The 22,751-nt window shown below is 43.8% G+C and overlaps 2 protein-coding genes across 3 annotated transcripts; one reads left to right on the top strand and one right to left on the bottom strand.

The window, feature by feature from the left end:
- The first annotated feature begins 1,489 nt into the window (after positions 1-1,489).
- On the top strand, positions 1,490-17,134 carry E2F5 (E2F transcription factor 5). Its single transcript, XM_054817456.1, has 9 exons — positions 1,490-1,732; positions 7,867-7,976; positions 8,632-8,795; positions 10,055-10,096; positions 11,553-11,617; positions 14,044-14,311; positions 15,005-15,205; positions 15,636-15,680; positions 16,996-17,134. The coding sequence occupies exons 1-9, from the start codon at positions 1,604-1,606 to the stop codon at positions 17,103-17,105; spliced, it is 1,134 nt and encodes a 377-aa protein (XP_054673431.1). The 5' UTR covers positions 1,490-1,603; the 3' UTR covers positions 17,106-17,134.
- RBIS (ribosomal biogenesis factor) lies at positions 15,224-22,661 on the bottom strand. 2 transcript variants are annotated; one of them, XM_054817457.1, is made up of 4 exons: positions 22,390-22,550; positions 19,218-19,334; positions 17,751-17,849; positions 15,224-16,587 (listed from the first exon to the last, which is right to left on the bottom strand). In XM_054817457.1, the coding sequence occupies exons 1-3, from the start codon at positions 22,507-22,509 to the stop codon at positions 17,781-17,783; spliced, it is 306 nt and encodes a 101-aa protein (XP_054673432.1). In that variant the 5' UTR covers positions 22,510-22,550; the 3' UTR covers positions 15,224-16,587; positions 17,751-17,780. The 2 variants fall into 2 exon arrangements, with proteins under 2 accessions (XP_054673432.1, XP_054673433.1); XM_054817458.1 differs by having other exon boundaries at positions 15,224-17,849; positions 22,390-22,661.
- Between the last annotated feature and the right edge of the window lie 90 nt (positions 22,662-22,751).

Below are 22,751 nucleotides of genomic sequence, written 5' to 3'. Positions count from 1 at the left end.
GCTTACTATTTAACCAAGCTACACTTTGGGTGCAGTAATTGAATACCTGGAATGCACCAGGAATGTAAAAGAACTTACCCTGATTCAAATTATTAATATTGGCTAAGAGATTTTCCTCCAAAATTTCATTCTGAAACTGTTTTCTGATTTCATCATAGGAAGTTGTTACTGTTTTAAACATAAGTTCTTTCTAATCCTTGCTCTTGGCTGAGAAATCTCATACTGTGGTACTTGGGTACACGCACGCGTTAGTAGTGTTTGGATAGTTTGTTTTTCTTGCGGCTAATGCTACCTTTGGCATCATTTCCCTCTTTATGCTTCCTTGGTTTCCTTAGAGCTTTTAAATGGATATTTAAATGACTTCTACCTTCAAAATGATAAAATACTAAAAATATTGTCTAGGTCACAGCTGTGCCAAATTTCCCTATTCACAAGGATAAATTTCAGCCTGATGTTACTGAAAGGTATAAAATAATAATTTAAAAAAAAGAAATGCAGACCCTGACCTTGTCAGGCATAAGGCATGTTCTCCTGCATTAATCATGACAATTTTAAACCAATTCCATTATTAGATTGTTTCATTTTCATTTCTAGACAAGATAATGGATCTACTTAAATCAATATTGAACGTGCAATCAGTCAGGAAATTCCTGTGTTACCCGAGACCAGGAGGAACATGATTCAAGGTCCAGAGAAAGCGCATACCGGCTTGCTCCCATGCGTGCATTGCCCTGAACACGCCATTACCTATGAAGGCACGGCTCCTACGTGACACGGCACTGAATGTCACTGAATGTGCCATGGCCCTTCATAATGCGCTCCCCTGCCTGTGCGTGGTGTATCCCAGGGTCTTTTCTCTTACGCTATGAGGACTTTAATGCTTCTCTACTTTAATCTGATGGTAACTGAAGGAAAGCAGCGTAGTTGAATGGAGGTGAAGGCCGAGTATATTTGGACACCAGTGCAAGGGACGGGGTAAGCTTCTGAAATTCTCAGTACCTCTCACCAGACCATCAGTGTGTCCGGCGTCTGGCCTCGGGAGATGCGAGAACATAGCTTATAATTAATCTAATTGTTTTTATATCAAACGCAAACGGTCAAACGAGCGACAAGGAGCTATCGTGTAGGGGAAAGGCAAGCTTGCCGGAGCCCATCAAGCCCTCAGGTCGCGGGCCGACGCCCCAGCCGTCCCCTCCTGAGGCGGCCGCTGGCCTGCGCCACCCGCACTGGGGAAGCCCGAGCAAAAGCCGGGGCCGGCCGCGCCAGCCCAGCGTAACTCCTCTCCCGCTCGCCGCGGGGCCGCCCGTCCCGCCGCGGCTCTGGCGGCCGCAGCGCAGAGGAGCGCCACCCCGCCGGCCTCCCCCGGGGGACGGGCCCTCGACCGGACCCGTCCCCTGCCCCGAGGGGCGGGCACGGCCCGTTCTCCGCGGGCAGCTCCTCGCCCCCCGCAGCCGAAACATGCCGGTGTCCAAGCAACGGCGGCGGCGTCACTTCCTGCGGCGCCGCCCCTCCCGCCGCAGCCGTCGGGCCGGGGCTCCGTTCCGGGCTCGGGCCGTTGCAGCGGTCGCGACACGTGGCGCGGCGGGGCGGCCCCGCTGGCGGCATGGCCGCGGCGGCCGAGGCGGCCGGCGGCGGCGGCAGCAGCCGCCACGAGAAGAGCCTGGGGCTGCTGACCACCAAGTTCGTGTCGCTGCTGCAGGAGGCCAAGGACGGCGTGCTGGACCTCAAAGCGGTGCGAGGGCGGGGCGGGGTGGCGGCGCCATGGCGGCGGCCTGCCCGCGGAGCGGGGGGGGGGATGGCGCCTGCGGCACTGCCGGGCCTCGCCGGCGCGCACAGCCCCACCGCGCTGCAGGGAGGGCGGCGCAGCGCAGGGGCCGGGCCGGGCCGCCCGCTCCCTCCCTCCCATCCTCCCCGAGCGGCGGGGGGTGCCCCGGCCGCTGACGGGCCGCGGCTGCCCGGTGATGGGTGACAGCCGCCGCGGCCGGCTAAAATACGCGTCCCGACTCTTGTTTTTTAAGAGGTTAGAATGGTTACCGTGCACAAACTGCAGCTCAGTGGGTTGGGTTTTTTTCCTATATATTTTTTGTTCTCTGCACTGACTCAGTGTACAGGCCATTATTTAAAACTGTTTCTCACCCATCCCCCTCGATGTCCCTTTAGCAAAGGGAAGACGACGTTGAAACACAGACCGTCGCCTTTTTAGTACTTTTTTATATGTATGAAAGATGCTTAATTGGTGGAGTGGGTGGCGAACCATCTTCACTCACTCCTGCAGCCTGCCACCGCCTCTGAGGCGTGAAGGCGTTGGATGGCGGCCGCGGGAGGACTCCGCCGGCGAAGCCCCAGGATGAGCCCACCTGGCGCCAGGTGGTCACGCCGGGAGGTTGCTCTGTTTCAGGAGGGACTCTTGGTGCAGTGTCCTGCTCGCCGGTTCCCTGGAGCGCGCTGGCCGAGGGGCTGGGGCTCTGCTCAGCTGTCGGGGTGCGCGGTGCGTCGAGGCGAAAGCGTGTTTTACGTGGCTGGTCAAGGCCCTCAGCAAACTGCGGAGCAAAGCAAAGTGCTGTAAGAGGCTGGCTGGGCTCTTTGGTTACTTGAGTCCTTTCTGGAGAACTGACTTTATTTGTTGATTATTCTTAGTGGGCTGTGGGAGGTGAGCGGTGTTCTCACAGCTTTTTTGTGCGTCCCTGCCCAGAGAGCAAGCACTTGAGTGGTGGTACAGTGGCTAGAGAAACTTCAGGGTCACCTAGGAAGGACACTGGATAGGTTTTATACTCCCCCTTTAGTTACGTTGCGGTCTGTACAGATTGATTAACTTCTTTGTATTTAACTGCCTCTTTCTTTAGTAAAATGGAACTAAGCGGCCCGTATCTTGGGGATTGTTGTGCAGCTTACGTTATTACCTGTCATGTGCTGTGACATCTTCCAGGTCAGTTTGAGAAGCAAAGCATACTCAGTTTGTAAGACATCAGGCCAAAAAGCTTGGCTTAAAGAGCCAAAGAGGATGGATTTGAACAGTAAAGTTGGGCTGTGTAGAGGGATAGGGTGACATTTCTCATTCCCTTTTGTGAGGAGGGTATCTACCCAGAGGGAGCGGAAGGGTTGATAGCGAGGGAAAAGTAAGCGGGCATTGCAACAAGTCATAGACGTTTCTGCTCCACACTATTGGAGACTGGTTTCTGAATTACAAGATACCGTTTGTTGGAAGTAAATACTAACCAAAGTGAATAAATCGTTGGTACTTTCATAAACAATGAGTCAGAAAGCACATTTCTGTAACTGGTATTTCTCATAAATAAGCCACATATCTAAGGAAAAATGAAAACCAGCATGTGCATTATGTCGGTGCGCTCAGGGAACTGAAGAACAGGACAGTCTTGAAACAGAATAGAGAGTTCCAAGAAATGATTCATGCAGTGAACATCTTCAGGTGTCTCCCTGCTGACAGGTATTGACCATCTGATGTCATGCCGCTGATTAGTATTTCTGTAGCAAAACCAGCAGCGCACTATGAAGAAAATACAATTTGGAAACATTAAGTGTACACCTGGCTTTGTGATTTAGCAATTGAGAGTGAAAAGCTGTTCTTTAGGACGTTTCCTGGTGATTTTTGGATACATCTATGATTATGGTTATAGTTAAGCAGTCTGTAAGAGGATACTTTGGGACGCATGTGCTGAGCCATCGTGAAGCAGTAGTGATGCATTGTCCTGTGTGTGGTCACTGTTGCCACGAGTTCTGTGTGCTGAACTTTTTTTGGAAATGTTTTAGCGCTGGACACTTCACTAACATCTAACAACTCGTGAGAGTAGAAGTGACGATTTTCTTTACTTGGAATTTGAATTCTGCAGTGCTCGCTTCAAAATCAAAGAGCTATTCTCGAATAATTGCATAACTGTCCCTGAATAACCCTGTATAAACAAATCTAGCTATAGAAATAAGCCTAAAACATTAACGGATGAGATGAAAAGGAAAGGAAACAAAGTTCCTATATGCAGCAACCCACAAATTGCAAGGAAGAGAGAAAAAGAGCAAGATGAGTGAATATGGGGTAAGCCACTGAAATGACTCCCAAAACATGGTGTATTCTTTCTCTTCAGTAGCATACAGTTGCTTCTGCCTGGATTTCTTAAATGGGCTTGGTTTATAGCAGAATGCTGTCCCTGCTGTACTGACAGTTAAGTAGCGTTTCTGATCATCAGTGCAAAACATCAGGTACTCTGAAATCTACCTGTTTGCTACTAACTTTAGAAATGTATTGATCGGGAGCAAATAGCAACTGCCTTATGTTTGCCCTATTCCACAGAAGAAGAAAAACGTATCTATTAAGTTTTACATTCCCATAACCTTTATGGACGCAGGGATATTCAGCAGTTTTACGTACAGGTTCCCAAGCACGCTGTTCAGTTTAAAATTCCCACTGACAGTCCTCTGGGGAGAAGGTGTTGTCGTCTGTTGTCCCAAGCACGCTGTTCAGTTTAAAATTCCCACTGACAGTCCTCTGGGGAGAAGGTGTTGTCGTCTGTTACAGGCTCAGTCTGGAAGGTGCAGGACCTCTTTCCTTTGATACATGGAGAGCAAGCAAGCATTGCTGGCCCTTCTGTGTTGCTAAACTGCTCAGTTATGACCCTGCCACGGTGCTCTAGCGAATTCCTCTGCTCTTCAGTGCTAATGCGGTGAATGTGCAGCTGATAATTCCCACTGCCTTTTGTCAGCTCACAGGGAGCAAAGAAGTAGTTGCGTGAGAATGCACCCGAGCTCTTCATTATCCTTTTTGTGGTTGTCTCTTTTTTTTTTTTTTTTTTTTTTTTATTTCTGGGCAGAGTTCTGTGTGTGTATGCATACCTGCAACTGAAACCGCGCTGAGCAGCACGTTTTCTATATTCCAGAAATTGCACAATCTGAATGCACCAGAAGCGAAGCACTGTGCTTAGGCGTTTTTATTCCAATTCAGAACCTGTCTGTGTGACAGTGCTTTTCTTGGATACGTGCATATTCAAAGTATGAGGAGATACTAGACGGTATGACTAGAGTGTAGCAGTTTTACATTAAAAAGATTTTATGAAGGAACTCCAAATACAAATGTTTCAGAGGAAGGAATGTGGAAGCTACATCCAACCATCTTACCTTTCTTGTGCTGCCTGGATCTGCTTCGACCATTTGACATAGGCTGAGAAGTGATGAGTTTTAAGAGTGTTTTTGACAACAGGAGATTTATTTAAAAGTCTCAGGAGGCTCTTCTAATTATTGAAGTCATTAGGGCATGGTTTGTGTGGAGGAACCAAATGCCTGAATTTAAATTCTGAGACACGTGCCTACCAGAAGGTGTTACACTGGTAACTGTTAGAGTGTTGGGGAGGAACTTTTCAATTGTTTTTTAAAATATCTGTGAAACACCCCATAAAATTTTGAGAAGATAATTAGGTTATAAGACCAGCACCAGAAGGTAAGTGAATGTCTGGATTAAACTTCCCAGACCGGCCCCAGTTTGATTTCATTGTTGGAATTCTTGTTCTAAGTAGTGGGACTTTGTAGCTGTGATTGAATTATAAACAGTGCTAGTCAAGCCAAATACGTATGTAACTGTGTCCTTCATTTTCTCAGTCCCTAACCTGGGGTTCTGGAGCCTGGTTTGCAGTAGTAGTGAATCTCCATTGCTGGTGTTAACGGGAGCTCTGCTTTGAGCATACGAAATGCAATAGAATTTAGAGTACTGAGACCACTCCAGCTTTGAAACATCTGAAGGTGGGCACTCAAAATTAGTGACTTTTTTTTAGTCTTTAACTTTTGGTTTGAAAATACATTAAGATTAGTAAAGCTTTTATATATTGTACAGACAGGAATTTTTGAAAATCTAATGAGGTAATGAAATCTGTCTCCAGACCAGTTTCTTCATCATTCAAACCATGAGTGGTAGACTAAGGCCTAGGTCCATGTGTTGAGTAATGTCAAAGAAGCAGAAAGTAATTAATCAGAATAACAGCTGATTAAGTGTGTGCTGTGCATTCCTTGCACTGAATAATGTAGAGACCTCGTAGAAATTGTGCCTCTGGAGACTGTGAGATACACAGGGTGTTGATTAAATGTTGCGCAGGTGGCATCAACTTTGTCACTTCCTAGCTTTGGAAGGCTTCTCTTGCAATCGTTGTAAGCAGTGTGTATGCATGTGGCAAAACTAGCAGGCTAAGGTAGCTGGTGTGTACCTGGTGATACAAGTGATTGAAAAGCTTGTTGCCTTGGAGAGAGCTAAAGTGTGCACTTTCTGTGTATTTGTATGTATTTTGTTTTGTTAGGTAGGAACAGATTTTAACAGAGTGCTACGGAAAACCATGCAAAAGATAAATGTTGGTAACAGTATCAGTAGAAATGCTGTTTAGTAGGTACATCACTGTCAAAGAGAGCAGTGTTTATACTTCATGGTAGTAAGAGTTGGGTTTTTTATCTCCATTCTTCTTTCATTTCTTCCAGTAATTTTACTTCACTAGCAAAACATTAACCAGTATAAATTGGACTACTATGTCCTAGTAATTAACTTTCTAATAGGAAAGTGTCATTTCCTTGGAAGATTAGTGAGGTTGTTTATGGTTCAGAAAATACTGTAAAAGGAGTTATATGGACTTTGCTATAAAATGGATTTGGTTAGCCTTCCTGTTTGTGGTTGTCACGGGTTGTACTCTTCATATAGGCTACTTCACTAAAAGCGTTAATTTAATAGATTGTTGGACAAACTGAAATAAATCATTATGTGCCAGTACTGGAAGTTAGTTGGCTTTATGCATTAGTTGAAATTTGGGATGCAGAAGTCTTTGCCAGCTATCCTTCTCTTTACCTTTCTTCCTTTTTTTTTTTTTTTTTTATTCTTTCAATCTGTTTAATACATATAATCCCTTGTAATCATTGTATCTGAGTGTACCGAGTAGTTAGTCACACTCCTCTTTGCTTTCTCTCCTTTTGGCTACTATTCTTCGAACTTGAGCCACTTTACAGCATCAAAGAGAGGAGGGTGTGGAAGGCATGACTAGCTCAAGTTTGCTTTATTTTATGTTAAGTCTTTGCATCAGGTACATAAAAGCCACCATGGTGAGAATTATGGCATGAAGCAGACTGTTTCCTCTGCCTGACACTCTGCTTTGCTTTGAGTGACAAGCTGTGACAGCACGCAGACACGCAGCCTAGCTACCTGTAACGTAAAAGTGATAGTGTGACAGTGGCGAGCATCCCTATGAGCCGTGCCAAGGTCCTGGGGGCTGTGACATGGCTCTTAGTGCTCAGTGTGGCAGATTGAGCGAGCCCAGGTAGGCTGCAAGGTGAATTCTCGCAGTGAAATGTTAGAGGACAATGTTGGCTTGAAGTATTGCAGCTTTCCTTCAGCCACTTGGTGAAATCACAGCCCTGTCGTTTCGTATCCCAGCACAGTTTAATCCAAACAAAGGCTGCAATACCTCGAGTGTCAGCGGAAGGGATGATAAACTTAATACGTCGTTGGCTTCAGAGGCTTGCAGCACTGCAGGGTGTTGCTGTCTGCCTTCCTCACTTTTTCCTACCTTCCAAAAAGAGCATTGCAGGCTCTTCCATGCAGTTGAATAGCAGGTGCTCCAAATGCCGAACACGGTCTATGGAACACACGTGAACTCTCCTCTCTGACGGGGGTAGACCTGCTGGCCTTCAGAGATGTGACTGCTCTCAGCGTGCTTGGTAGTTCTACATGCAGGTGCTGAACTTTTTAATTCATGATTGAACATCTGGCTCTTGAAGAGCTGAACCTTCTCCCTTCAGAATGATGCTAGTTGGCATTTTTCCAACGGAACAGCTTAACTGTCTTTTGCCCTCAGCATTGCAAGTTGCTGATACTTGTTCGTCTCTTGACAGGCTGCTGATACCCTTGCTGTGAGGCAGAAGAGAAGGATCTATGATATCACCAACGTTTTGGAGGGGATTGATCTCATTGAGAAGAAGTCAAAAAACAGCATTCAGTGGAAGTAAGCCATGTCAATTCTGCAGATGTTTACGTGCTCAACAAAAATTGCCTCTTTCGACTTCTCCTGACTAGATATGACACCATAAAATTAATGTTATGCTCATCAGTGAGCAATATGACATTTTGGAATTAAAGTTGCAAATGAACGTTGTCTTTCCTTTAACTTGCATCTTTGATACATAAAATCAAGTTTAAAGCATACAGGAGAGACACTTGGGGAAAACTTGTATTGCTACTTTATAACTAGCACTTGTAGTTGAAAAATTTACTCTAGATGAATCTGGGAAGGGTATTGGGAAACTGTCTCCACCTACCTACCCTCCTGTAGTCCATGCCTATTGTCTCTTGGGTCATTGAAGGTGAAAGCTCGAACTGAGAGTTAGAGGGGAAGGAGAAAGGGCCTACAAGCCAGCTCCAATGCAGAAAAAGCTGCATTCCAAAAGAAAATAGGTAAAGGTGAATTTGAAATTTGATTTGAAGTTAAGAATTTTCATTTTTCTGTTAAAAACACTGCTGGGAGGATAAACATTCGTTTCCTTCATATTGAATATTAGTAGATTTTCAAAATGTTGAAAGTAGTCTTAGGAAATTATCTTTGCGTGTTTGCTTCAGATTTTCACTTCTGGTTGTTTCATGAACCCTTATGCCTTTTTAAGAGGTGTAGGTGCTGGCTGCAATACAAAAGAAGTCATAGACAGGCTGAGGTATCTGGAAGCTGAAATTGAAGATCTAGAGCTAAAAGAAAAAGAATTGGATCAGCAGAAACTGTGGCTTCAGCAAAGCATCAAGAATGTAATGGATGATTCTACAAACCACCAATATCCTTTTAAATGAATTGTGTGCATCTTGGAACTAGAATTAAAACAACAGTTAAAGTGTAGGTAATAGGTAAAGCATAATGTAGTCCATTTTATCCAGAAGTAAAGAAAGGCTAATATTTTTTTTCTGGCTTAGGTTCAAAAAGAAAGAAAATGTAAATCTTTTTACATGACTTTTTAACCTCTGTGACTGTATGATTGGTAACCTGAAAATAATGTAGCATATATATATATATATATGGCAGTAATTTTTAAGTCCATGGTATAATCCCGGTGTCTTATTTTAAATGAATTGTATTGCTTTCCAGTGCTTGAATTTATACTTACTTAGCAGTGCTTTACATGAGTCTTTTTTTTTTTTTTTTTTTTCTTTTGTTGCTTCCTGCTCTTGAAAAGATAAAGCTATCACCCAAGGACAAATTGAGTTGGTAAAGTTCTGAAGCTTGTTGGGTTTGGACCTAGAAAAACATCCTGTGTGTAAATACCCCATGAGCAGGGAGTTCCTGCTACACTTCTTGTAACCATGTGTTTCGCTGTCTTGCAAGATACTGAGCAAAATAGCTGAGATTTGGAGCAGAAAAGTGCCCTTCTTATCTATAGTACCAGTGATAAGTACTTAAAAATTGCTTGCAGTTGTGCTACAGAAACTGTTGCTGTAAAATGGATTTTGTAAAAAGGAAATTGAAGTTAGACATTAGGAGAAGCTTTCCTTTGGGAGAGCTAGCACTGGAACTGACCCCCCAAGGAGGTGGTGGAACATCCATCACTGGAGGTTTTCTGGAGGGCAGACAAACGTCTGCCTGGAATGTCTTAACAGTTGATTCTACCTTGCGGCAGAGGAATGGGATGGCAGATGAACTCTCAAGTCCCCTCTGGCAGTATTTTTGTGTGATTCTGGGAAGTCCTGATACGTAGTTGAGTTCTGTACTGTCAAGTTGGTGAGGTAAATGGTATACTTCAAACCAAGATTTTACATGCTCTCTTTTTTAGAAGAATCTCTTCTCATTCTAGCTATGCAACTTTTTCCTTTTTGTATTTTCTTCACAGATATAGATATTTTCTGGTTTTTTTCTTTAAAAGACAGAACTCTCTTTATTCTTAACTAGCCATCCTGAAAGCCAAAAAACATGCCTTGATTACACCTCTGAGTAGCAGCAATAAGTTTATAGTTTAGGCTGAGTTTGGACAAACTTCTTTTAAAGGGCAACAAATATCAGTTTTGTGTTGCTTTAAGAAAAATCTTCCTTGACATAAATTACATTTTCATATGTCACTCATGAAGATATCTGCAACTGCTTCAATGGTAAGTTGCTGCTAGGCTGTATTTCTTAAAGTGAGGGATTTCCTGATCTTCCTCTTGAACGCTAACTTGCTAACTAACCTGCTTTTTCCCCTTTAAGTATTTTGAATTTAGAAGTATTCAGTAGTGATCAGTAGTAAGTAGATGTTTCTCGTAATGTTAGTGACCAGCAAGTTCTGGCATTTTCTAGTTGTAGTCACAGACTGTATGGAATGGAAGCTCAGCTGTTTTCGGAGGACTGTTTTTGGATGTCTCTTTCTGTATTCATACTTTGCAGCAGCTTGCCTCGGGCTGTTAATGGAACCAGGGACAGGGCCTGTTGGTCCAGCCCACCAGAAAGACCAGGCAGGTCCGAATTTCCTAAAATTTTCTGGCAGCAGCTTTGGCCAGAGGGAGCTCCTGATGATGCTGTATAAGTAGAGCCAACTGAAGTTCAATGATGGGGCATTGCTGCTACATCAAAAGGATTCCTTCTGTACAGGAGGTTTGAAGAAATTGCCAAGAATTCCTGGCAGAAGTTACTTCCCTTGACATCCTCTCTTGATCCTGGGGCACCCAAGGGAAGATTGTTGTTCAGTCTCCATTTAGGTCTAGAACCATCCCTTCTTTGCCACAAGGAAGGTTGGGTTTGTTTTTGAATAAAAATGCAAGATTAGACAACTACTGCAGAGTTTAACAAAAAAAAGCTGTGATTAAAAAAAGTTAGACGTTACAAAATGTGGAGGCACTTAGTATGCCAGTCACATAGTACTTCATGTAAGTATCTCTTAGGAAGGAGAGAAAGAAAAGCATTACTCCAAGTTATGGACAAAGGGGAAATGATGTGCAGGTAGGTGAGTGACCCGCAGTGTAAGGCAGGTTGTGCCAGTGCTGTTGATGTAATTGTGATTTCCTGATTTTAACCAATACATTTTAGTGTGCGTAGTAAGCTACAGGTGAGTTTGATAGCCATCTGTTATGTCCCAGTTGTACATGCTGCAGAAGCTGTGAGCTTAGACACTGGGAAGTGCTGGCACTGAAGATGATCATTAGGACCTTTTCTTCCTTCTGTTAAATCTCTCTACTACCACCATTCCTCAGAGGCATAAAGTGAGCTGGACCAGAGAACTGTGTTAGCTGAAAAAGAAACTAGTTAAATATTTTCACCTCACGTTACATATACAACTAGGAGATCTGGGGACAGTAACAAACAGGTAAAGGAAGTGGTAAATCTTGTACTGCTGCAAGAAAAGGTTCTTGCAGCTGTTGTCTAAGATTTGAATTCTGTGATTTATATTATAGGATATACTTGGATCTTATAGGGACTATGCAAGTCCCACCCCAAGTTTATTTATGCTAGAACTATGCAGTATTTTAAGTGACACTAGAGAATTACCGTATCTCATTTGAGTGGATACCATGTAAGACTTAAGAAAAATATGCACACTTAACACTTTTTTAAAAATTGCTATTTCACCAGGAGACACACTTCTAGCAATTCAAGCACCTTGTGGTACACAGTTAGAAGTACCTATACCTGAAATGGTATGTACTGGTTTCTTGTTTACCTAAGTGTTCTAGAGGGATAGTGGAAAAGAAGAGCTATGTTAGAGTGGAGGATTTATCTCTGTCTGTGTGCAAGACGGGAAAAAAATTAAGAATTAAGATGGCTTCAGCTGAGAAGGGAGAGGCTGGGTGGGAAAAAGTAGGTTTTGTACACCTAGATAGACTAATGGTAACTCTGTCCTCTATTAAAAACAAGATGTAATAGTGGGTTTCTTTGCCCTCTCTTCTTCTCTCTTGCTTTTAAATGTTGCAACTTTCCAAATTAGGCATAATTGTCATGAATTCTCCTGAGAATGTATCAGCAGTGAGTTCTATGTGTCAGATTTCTCTGTGATTTGTTAAAACAGATCTCTTACAAAAAAGCCTTTTAGATTTGTGTGCGCTTGCAGCCCAGAAAGCCAACTGTATCCTGAGCCGCATCAAAAGAAGCGGGACCAGCAGGTCAAGGGAGGTGATTCTGCCCCTCTACTCTGCTCTCATGAGACCCCACCTGGAGTACTGCATCCAGCTCTGGGGGGCCCAACATAAGAAGGACATGGAGCTGTTGGAGCAAGTCCAGAGGAGGGCCAGGAAGATGATCAGAGGGCTGGAGCACCTCTTCTACAAAGACAGCCTGGGAGACTTGGGGTTGTTCAGCCTGGAGAAGAGAAGGTTCCAGGGAGACCTTATAGCAGCCTTCCAGTACCTGAAGGGGGCCTACAGGAAAGCTGGAGTGGGACTGTTTACAAGGGCATGGAGTGACAGGACAAGGGGGAATGGCTTTAAGCTGAAAGAGGGTAGATTTAGATCAGATATGAGGAAAAAATTCTTCACTGTGAGGGTGGTGGGGCATTGGCACAGGTTGCCCAGAGATGTTGTGGATGCCCCATCCCCAGAAGTGTTCAAGGCCAGGTTGGATGGGGCTTTGGGCAACGTGGTGTAGTGGAGGGTGTCCCTGCCCATGGCAGGGGGGTTGGAGCTAGATGATCTTTAAGGCCCCTTCCAACCCAGACCATTCTGTGGTTCCATTCTGTGGTTCCATTCTGTGGTTCCATTCTGTGGTTCCATTCTGTGGTTCCATTCTGTGGTTCCATTCTGTGGTTCCATTCTGTGGTTCCATTCTGTGGTTCCATTCTGTGGTTCCATTCTGTGGTTTAGTTGTAGATTTAGCCTTATAGTACTAGACTGGGTAGAGAAACAAACTGCAGTCTTGCTTTAGCCAAAAGACTTAAATGGGCAAGATTAAAGTAGAAGGCCAAATTACTTACCTCTGTCCATCTTTAATATTTTTTTTATTGCAGTGCTCTGTTTTAAATAGGGTTTACATAGTTGGGAGAGAGCATTGTATGAAGCATGATAGCCACTATGCTTGTAGAAGGCTCAAATTCACCTAAGAAATTTCACAAGCTATTTTTAGTGAGGATAAGCACAGTCTGTTATCATAAGAGCATCCAAAGCTAGAACCATGAAGCTGATCAGTGGTACTATCTTTGTCCATGTCTGCTGAAATCAGCTCAGGCAATGGTAAGGGTCTCTGTGGGACCAAAGTTAGCAGCTGGGATGTTGGGGTTTGGGGTTTTTTTGGCTTTTTGTTGAGGACTGAACCAGCTGATCTTATTCTTCATCACCAAGTTCAAATTGGATGTTTTTGCTTTGGTTCCCCTTCCCCAAGGCTCCTGTCCCACTTTTCTCATCCTCATTTTTTCTAGAACATACTTGCTGAAAACCTGTTGCTGAATTAGCCACTGTGCGGTCAGCGGTCTCATTGAGACTGTGCTAGAGACAGCTAGGACTAGCTGTATTGCTGAAGTCACATGCCAGAAGGTGGCCTGGCAAATCATAGAAGAAATTGTTTCTACAGACTGGTGATGCTCTGTTCACTCAGTCTGGGTGAGATATCCAACTGGTTTAGGATACTTGGTCCCAACCAGGATCATTCTGAAGCTCCATTTAAAAGGAAGAAACGTAAATGTACAGAAATCATTATTTATCATTGTTATTGATAAGATATAGCCCTGCTATAAGTCTCATGTAACTTCAATTCAAGGTTTAGTTAAGCACCTCAAAGAATTGTCTATTTAGAATTGTGTATTTGTGCCCTCTGTAACGGTGTCGTGGTCAGGTAAATACACTACAGGTTTGCAATCTGGTTTGGGTTGGTTTTTTTAATTATTAGATCACATGTATTAAATATTTTTTCCTGAGTATGATTTGCTAAGTTTGTGCCAACTATCAGCTCTTCCTAGTGATCTAACTAGAAGAGCGCTGTATTTATCTTCTGGGAGGTAAAAAGTGCATCAGTGAGAATTCTGTTCAAACATCTTCATTACTTTCTGTTGGAAATAACTATTCAGTTACTGTTACATTTTGTAACGTTCCAAGTTCTCAAGGAATGGTAACTTTTTCATAATATACCACCTTTACAGGGACAGAACGGACAGAAGAAATACCAGATCAATCTTAAAAGTAGTTCAGGACCTATCCATGTGCTGCTTATAAATAAAGAATCAAGCTCCTCCAAGCCCATGGTGTTTCCAGTTCCTCCGCCTGATGACCTCGCACAGCCTCCATCTCAACCTGCAGCTCCAGTGACTCCCCTTAAACCTGCTACAGCTCCTCAAAACCCACCAGAACAGCACGATCTGAACGAAGGACAGGAGTTACCGCAAACATCAGCTGTGGACACGCCATCAGGTGGGTCCAGGGTTTTTCCTACCTCAGATGGGTGGGGGAAGAAGGGAACTGGAGGGAAAGGAGAAACTGTTAGAAAAGGTGGTAGATAAAGGCAAGATCAAGAATTTGCATAGCGTAGCAGCTGTCTGTTAAGAAACTACCCCAAGGGCTTACTAACAGCTCTCAGGAGGTTACAGAGAAGCCTTTTCCTCTTCTGTCTGGTGAAACAGATTCTTCCCTTGTAGCTTATCATCTTATACCGAACAGGTTTTGGATGTGATCCTGTTAATTATTCTGAGGTGCTTCTCCAGAATGCAGTATGGAATGAAATTGCCAACCTCTGAAGGAGTGTATGATTTGAACATGTACCTTTTAATGAGACAGATAATACAGGCGCCAGTTCCAGCTTTTGTGCCACAAGGCCACTTATCTTCTTCCACATAGCCACAGTGAGAGACTGCCTGAATATCAGGTATTTTTTTCATAATAATAGTAGGGTAATATGAAAAGACTCAAGAAAATGCTGTCAGTGTTACAGACTGCATTTCTGAGGGACCCTGATGATATTATGCCTGTAACTTTGGAAGGGGGAGACTCCTCTAACCTCATCCCAGACATTGGCCGTGCTCTCCTCAAAAGACAAAGCCGGGTGCAGGCCTTTTATCTTCCCTTTTACCGTCACAGACTTTATAACGTGCCTTTCTGTCTTTGTAGACGGCAGCGTGCAGCAGAACAGCACAACCCCAGCAGCTCCTTACTCCAGCCTTACAGAGCCGGTGTTGTACCCCAGCCTTTCAGGAGATGTTGCCCAAGCTACTGCTAGCTCAAATGACTACCAGGGCTTGCTGCCCCTGGACGTTAACTGTATTCTCAAGCCAAACTCATTTGACATAGCAAAGATGGAGGAGCCCGCAGGTAGGAAGAAGCAGTTACTGTTTAAATGTTTTTATTAATTTCCTGAGCCATCCTTTGTGACCAAGCTACCGCTAAGTTACACAGAGGGAAAGATGAGCACTTTTCCCACAGAGGAAATGACCGGCCTTTATTCGTCTCCTAATGAAGCAACTGTGCCAGCTCTCAGTAGCAAACTCATTTTGAGCAAAATACCTTTCTCTGCCACCAAATAAGCTTCATATTATACGTGGCTCTAGGGTTGTAAGGGATCAGTGGGAGAAATGTATCAAGAAAAACTGAGGGATACAAAGCTGAATATATTTTATGTATACATGGCGTGCTATCTCCATAGCTCCTACACTGCACGTGAGCCGTAATGTACTTTGCAATTCAGTGTTTTAATGCAGAGAATGTGTTGACTTCCATAAACACATGCTCCTGTCTTTCACAGGAAATATCAGCGGGGATATTATTGATGAACTCATGTCTTCTGACGGTAAGTATTTAGCATCTTTACTTGTCTAATAATCACAAGTAGCAGCACGGGTTTTGTGCGAGCAGCACTCTTGGTAGGTGTCTGTTAAATCTGATGCCAAGAGTCAGTATGAAACTACTTCCTTCCCCTGTACTGCCTCCTCTCTGTCATTCTTGTCTTTGCTCCCCTTTCCATTCCCTGCAACAATTTTATTTAACAATCAAAATACAAAAGCCTTAATCCAGCAAGCACTTACATGCATGAATAACCCACCAGTCCTTAATTCAGGAAGAAAGAACAGGCTGATGACTAGAGTGCTCCCTTAAAAAATCTGGTTTAATTCTGTTCTGCCTCAGGCTTCCTGCAGGAGCTTTGAGTAAACATTTCAGAACATACTTACATGCCTGCACGCTGACTGATACATGGCCAGCTGTGGCACGCTCACAGAACAAATGTCACACATTTCTGCTCTTGCACCTTGGTGGCCACACAAGTGCAGAACTGAACCACAGATACTGAGTTCACATGGTCCCTGCCTGTCTGCTCTGTCTCATGAAGGTGCCAGGCAAAGAGGAGAACTCAGCTGCTGTTCTTCCTCTTGCCCTCTAAATATGTTGCTGTGAATAGCCTCTACTAATATCTGCCCTTCAAGCAGACAACCTCAGGGCTTATCCAGAAAGAACCATGTAACTATAAGATCCGAGGGGCAACATGGGATTATGTGAATGTGCCAATACATTGCTTAAATGGAAACAGTCTCCACTTTTAGAGCAGGTACAGCATGCCCAGCTCATCTGCACGAGGTTAGCATTCCTGAGGCGCAGCACGAGGGCTGAGGCATCTCTTCTTGCGTTCTCTCCCCAAAGACAGCTTCAAGTCCATGCTTGAAATGCAGTGCACAGGGAAACTGCTAGCCTCCATTTTTCATCTGTAAAATAGGGATAATGGTAACTTCCTTACTTAAAATGATAAATATTTGAAGGCTGATGTATGCTATACTGTAACAAGACAAAGGAATATAAATATAATTGATGGCTCGCTGATGAAAGTTTCAAAAGCTGCTCAGGAGCTCCTTTGCAGAAGGAGAGATTAAGTCCATATTCCACAGCTATTGCTCCATTCCAGCAAATTCACTGAAATAGGGATGTCACTGCCTTAGTTTGAAGGCAGTATAGGTGTTCACAATATGTACTCTAGCATGCTTGTCAGATTATCAAGACTATTTTAATTATTAAGACTAACCCTGATACTGGTGATGACAAACATACTGAATTATGAGATAGGGCTAATATTCCACAAGTGTTTTAATTTAAACTAAACTATTCCTGCTTTACAGTTTTTCCTCTCTTACGACTCTCTCCTACTCCCGGAGATGACTACAACTTTAACCTGGATGATAATGAAGGAGTCTGTGATCTCTTTGATGTGCAGATACTAAATTATTAGATATTGTGTCAACCAGACTACTTATCTACCTCTAACTATAACATTCTAGACTTCTTCATAACCTAAGTATTTGAATAATGAATGTATAACAACTTAGTTCACTGACTCTGGGAGTATATTTCCTTTTGCTTCCTTTAATGACTTCACAAAACAAATTCAACAACCAGAAAAAAGGGCTTTTATCAAAAATTCTGGCACGTTTTTTCACCTGAGTGTCCTCTGTGTAATCCAATTATTTGGAGTTTTCTTTAGTAAGAAAAGTGAAAATGCTTTATAGCCGTTTGATCATTTTTTTAAAAAAATGATTAGGCTTCTTGCTCACAGTTAACAGCATTTTCTCTGAAGCTTTACTGCCAAGAAGCTTTCTATTTTTTTTTAACCTTTCAATCAATTTTGAAGCTTTCACTGCCAAGCTGTAAAGTGAAGGATATCAACTTGAGTTATGCTAAATTGTTTCAGTGAACCAATTTTGTGAAGTGCCTTCTGTTTTAGCACTTTAAGTTTCTCACACTGACTTCTGACATTCCACTTTCCTAGATGATAGGAAAGGTCTGTTTGTAGTTTGTATTAAAGTGTGCCAATACTTGTATATTAACAAGATTTTTTTAATAAAATTGTACAAACAAAGCCATCAGGGTTCTTGACCTTCATTTCTTGCGATCCTTTCATTGTCCATTACAACTGAGATAATAGGCTTGTGGCAGCATCCACATTTGCTGGTTCCTCTTCCATATGTTTGGAAACCTGAAAAAAATGAGTTAACAGTTTGAAGTAGAAAGCAGTATCTTTTAGTTTAGGGTTTATTTTCAAGCAGAGTAAATAAATACCTGTTGTCTGGAAAATTAGTTTGTCTTTATGTATTTAATTTAGGCTAATTTTGCAGTCATAATTCAATAATTTGGGGGAGTAACAGGATTCACTAAACTTGACAGATAAGTAGTCAATACTTTATGCTTCAGGAGAAGAACGAAGGATCATGCCAGTAACATAACATACATGGCCCACTGGAAGTAGGCTCAGCTTTTAGTTCAGGAAATGCTCTTGACAGCATGATTTTGCAGCTTCGAAGAAAATACTATTACAGCCTGAGTGATTAAATTCAACATTACGTCATGTATAGCCCTACCAGCACATGAGCAGTGGTATAGTCCAAATTCCTGGCTGTGTGCAATAGCAAACCAGCAGGGACAGGGCCACTGGCACCAACTGCCTTGAAACCCTTGCTCAGCCTCATCCTGTGCTGGCAGCACCATCGCCTACGTTTCATTTTTCCCTCAGCCTCTCCTGAAGGTATTTGACGCTCATTCTGTCGCTCCCAGCCATACAGAAACTTGATGACCCCAGGCACAGTAAATAAAACTCAACTCATGTCCATTTCCCCCAACAGCCAGGATAGATTCATCTGTACTTCATCCTGGCTCACTGCTTTCTCTCCATCCCCAAACCATGCCCAGTACATCAGGAAGAGTCAGCATAAAGAGTTTTTACGGAGGAGCTTGTCTGCAATTAAATTCTGTGAATTATTTCTTGCTCAAGACTGCAGGTAGCCCTGTTTAATATGTAGACGAAGACAAGTGAAACGCTGTCTTGAACCTTAAGTGCTACAGGCAAGAGCTCAAGTACAGAAATTGCTGTTTCAGGTGTTGGTACTTCTGATGAGGGAACATGAAGGCTCAGGAATCAGGAACAGAAAGAGACAGCTGTTTAGTTCAAAGCACTATCAAGTGCTTCAGGTAGGGAACTGCAAGGTTCAGCCTTACTTTCTGTGTCTACTCATGTTGAGGCATAAGTCTCAAATCAAGGGGCTGGAGCTAGAATTAACTTTAAAAAAAAATCAATTAAAAACCAGCTAGAACATAATGTAAAAATATGTTTTGGAAGCATGCTCCAGCTTGGCTGCCCACCCTCTTCTCTCTTGACTTTAGTAGTTATATAGCACTTGAATATGCTAACCAGATTTCAACATTACCACACAACTGAAATTAATAAAGCTGGGTTTATAGCTTTAAAGCAACTGCATGAATTGCCTGCAGTCTTAGAGTCTGAATATAATGCTTTGAACACGCATTTTCCTTTCATTTACCTCCTCAGATTTTTACAAAGGGAAATTACCTGATGGCTTTTCTGAGGTTCTGCTGCAGTGCCTTTTGATAGCTGCTGTACTTCTTTTTGAACTTCAGCGAATGCTTTATTTATTGTGTTAACTTTCTCAGCATTTCTAATGTTTATCTGGGAGGGGAAAAAAATACACACATTGGTATTTTCAACTGAAATTCCACTGGCATGTGAAATTGCATCATTTTTGTACAACTATTACACAGGCAGTGTTATATGCATACCTACTAAAAAGCAATTTTGGAAGATATGTTTTTAAGCTTGAGTTTATCTATTACTTAATTATATCATCTAGTCATGTACTACTAATGTTCTAATAAACTGAAAGTTATGAAAGCAGTTAAGCTTGTTCTATTGGAAAGGGAGCCCACAGTGATCCAGAAACAGAACACAGGGAAAACAAAAGCCAGGCTGTGGATGGGCCCTGCTATGCCGCCCCCAGCTCCTCTTAGCTGGAGTGGAATTCCAGGGAGGGCTCCTTTCTTCATTTGTAAATGATCTTACCATTTTGAATTTCTTCCTATAGTTTGCCTTTCAGCATCCCACCTTGCATTCCTACTTCTTCATATGGTAGGTCTGGCCAACGACGTCTATCAGATTTTGCTATGTTATTTAATGAAACTTCTGTGGCTGTAGCCCTGGACACATCAGCCTCACTTACTAGCCCAAGTCTGCCTTTGTAAATTATTTCAGCAAAGATGCTTGCTTTCAAAGGGGAAGAGCTAAGATACGGACGTGTGCTGTGCTCTGTCGCAGCGGAGCAGGGTGGATGTGTGGGGCTATCAACTCTTTCACCACTGCATCAAATTAAAGTTCAGCTGATCTCAGCCCTAGCACCTATTGCTTCTGAAGCACCAAGCTTGGAACAGGATTGTAGCCAGATAATGGCCTATTACATTGCAAATGTTCCAGAAGCACGCTCATACTTCTTCAGGCAACCCCAAATTTCAGGATACCTACTGCTGTTCCAAAGGCTACCCCTGTAATTTACCTCTCGGCAATTTACATAGGCAGAAGCAAATTGTGAGCTGTTACACGTATTCATTTTCCTTTTAAAGCTTCCATAATTTCAGAGCATGTGTACATTAACAATAATTCCATTTATTCTAAGTGAGTAACCAAGAGAACCAGCAGTAAGAAAGCAGTGGCAAGAGGCTGATAAAACAAGCCTATTCAGATTAGCAGTTTAATTCATAAAACCGGGATGGTGACTCGGGCAATACGGACTCAGCTCCTAGCTCAAATCAGAGTGGGTGGGACAGTGGGCAATGCAATTTACAAAGAGCTTAGGTTTCCCATTGGGGCTTGTTACTGTTTTCCAGCTTCAGAGGGGTGTTGAAAGGATCCAGTCAGTTTTAATAGCTGATATCCTCAGCTACTCTGGCAGGACTCCTCTGTAGAAAGAGGCTCTGTAGCTAGCATGTGTACCTATATCAAAAGTTGTTTTAATAATTATAATGGGCTTTTATCTATTAAAGAATAAACCTATTTTAACAAATTTTCTGAGCATTTTCCTATACTGCTTAATGATAAATAAATCTCCAAAGGCTTAATGAATTAAAGAATACAGCTTCAAACACACAGAATAAAATTTTACTCCTAATAAGCTACTGACTTTTCATGAATATGTTTTTAAACCTGTTTCTCCCTTTATTATACAGAACTCTCTCGACTAAGTGGAGATGCAACACCAGCAATATGAAATTGTTTGGGGGCTCCCTGTTTATTTCCAAAGTTTGTTACGTTCCTGTCTATGAGATTAACTTGTCAAGTGGCTTTAGCTTCCAGGAGAAAATCTGAAAGGGCCTTTTATTAGAGCTGCTGTTTAACTCTGTTTGCCCAGCAGACTGCAGCTAAATCTAATGGGAACAATAAGCCACTAACTTTCTGCTTTTATTATCAGACACCCTTCTAGAGGGACCAGCTCAGCAGATCACACAGCTCAGGCTGGAGGCAGGGTTTGAGGAGAAGTTGCTGTATAATGACTTGCTGCTATCAAGAGGAAAACTCTTGCTTAGATCACCCCCAACCCTCTTCCCCTCCATCGCTCCCAGCCACAGGACCCACTCTCTCCTTCCTCTGGGCTGTGGTGCTCTCCAGACATGAAAATGGCAGATTATTTTTGCTTGTTTACTTTTCCATTGCTTTAGTGTGTTAAATCAGCTCACAGAAGGGTCTGCGGAGCTTCTCAGTCCATCTATGGCGTCAGAAGGGGAAAAAGAGGAATTAAGAGTAAAACATATGCTAGTGTGTGCTCTTAGATCTGTTCAGTGCATCTCACTGACACAGTTTTACTCTACAACTGAGACAAATAAGCAGCTTCTGGATCAGAAAAGGTTCCAACCTTTCTGATTCTTCCCCCCCGCCCCAATGTTTCTCTTTGCACTGATTCATAATTAAGTTTGTTCAACTCATCAACCCAGCAAAGAAAAATGCAACATGCATTTTTAATTGCTTTTGCTGCTGGTTTAGCAAGTTGAATCGCCTAGTACGCAATGAGTTCCCAAGCCAGCATCAAGGCAAGCTGTGGGAACAGAGCCCAGAGCCTGGTAAGGGAGGCTGGGGTCAGGAACGTGACCGGGAGGAGCAGGACTTCCCCTTGCAGTATCTCTGCCTGGTGGTTTGGATCAAGCCATTTGGTTAAACTGTACCCTGAATTACACCATCGGTGACGCTGCAAGCGTAAACATAACTATATAAGTAAATGTAAGCTCATTAAATAACTGATGTCTTTAGCACCAGGCTCCCCAGGACATACTGAGATGCTATCAGATTCTAAATGACACCCCGCAAGCAGAACAACTTGAAGTCTTATGTGTCAGATGCTTGCAGGAGATAAGTCAAATAAACTGTTTGTGCTTCTCTTTCTGAAGATGATGACATCAACATATAAGCCACATTTTCAGGTGGAAATTGTGTACTTTGCAATTTCGTAACACTGTCCATAAAACAGCCCTATTCGGTCAGTCACGACCGCTCCCCGCGCCCCGCAGAAGAGGCCTAAGAGGAGGAAAGGCCGCACCAGCCCGGAGCGGAGCCAACCCCGCCGAAGCGGCCGCGGGGCCTACGGGCGACCCGGCGGGACCGAGGCCTTCCGGTGGAATGCTACCACGCCGCTCCCCGGGCAAGCCTCCTCCCGCCCGGCGCCCCCCTCCCCCGCGCCACTCACTTGCTTCAGCCCGGAGGTGACGGGCCGCGCCTTGCCCTTGGCCTTGGCCTTGACGGCGCCGCTGCGAGCGATGCGGAACACACTCGCCGCCTTCGCCGCTCGCGACCGGCTCTTCCCCATGGCGGCTGCTCCGCGCCGACGGCCGCCCGACTGACGTCACCCCCGCGCGCCGGCGAAGCCTTCAATCCCCCCCTCCCCCCCCCAGCGCTGTCATTGGGCGGCGGAGCCGCCAGGGGGCGCTGTGCCCCCTCCCCCGCCCGCCTCTGCCCCGGTCCCGCGGCGGGGAGCGGCACCGGCACCGGCACCGGCGGGGCGACGTCCCCGTCCCCACCCCTGTCCGGTTCCCCGCCTGCCGCGCCTGC

This window comes from Grus americana, chromosome 2 (assembly GCF_028858705.1).
Source record: "Grus americana isolate bGruAme1 chromosome 2, bGruAme1.mat, whole genome shotgun sequence".
NCBI lineage: Eukaryota > Metazoa > Chordata > Aves > Gruiformes > Gruidae > Grus > Grus americana.
The sequence above is the reverse complement of the archived record's forward strand: the minus strand, read 5'-3'. Positions and strand labels throughout refer to the sequence as shown.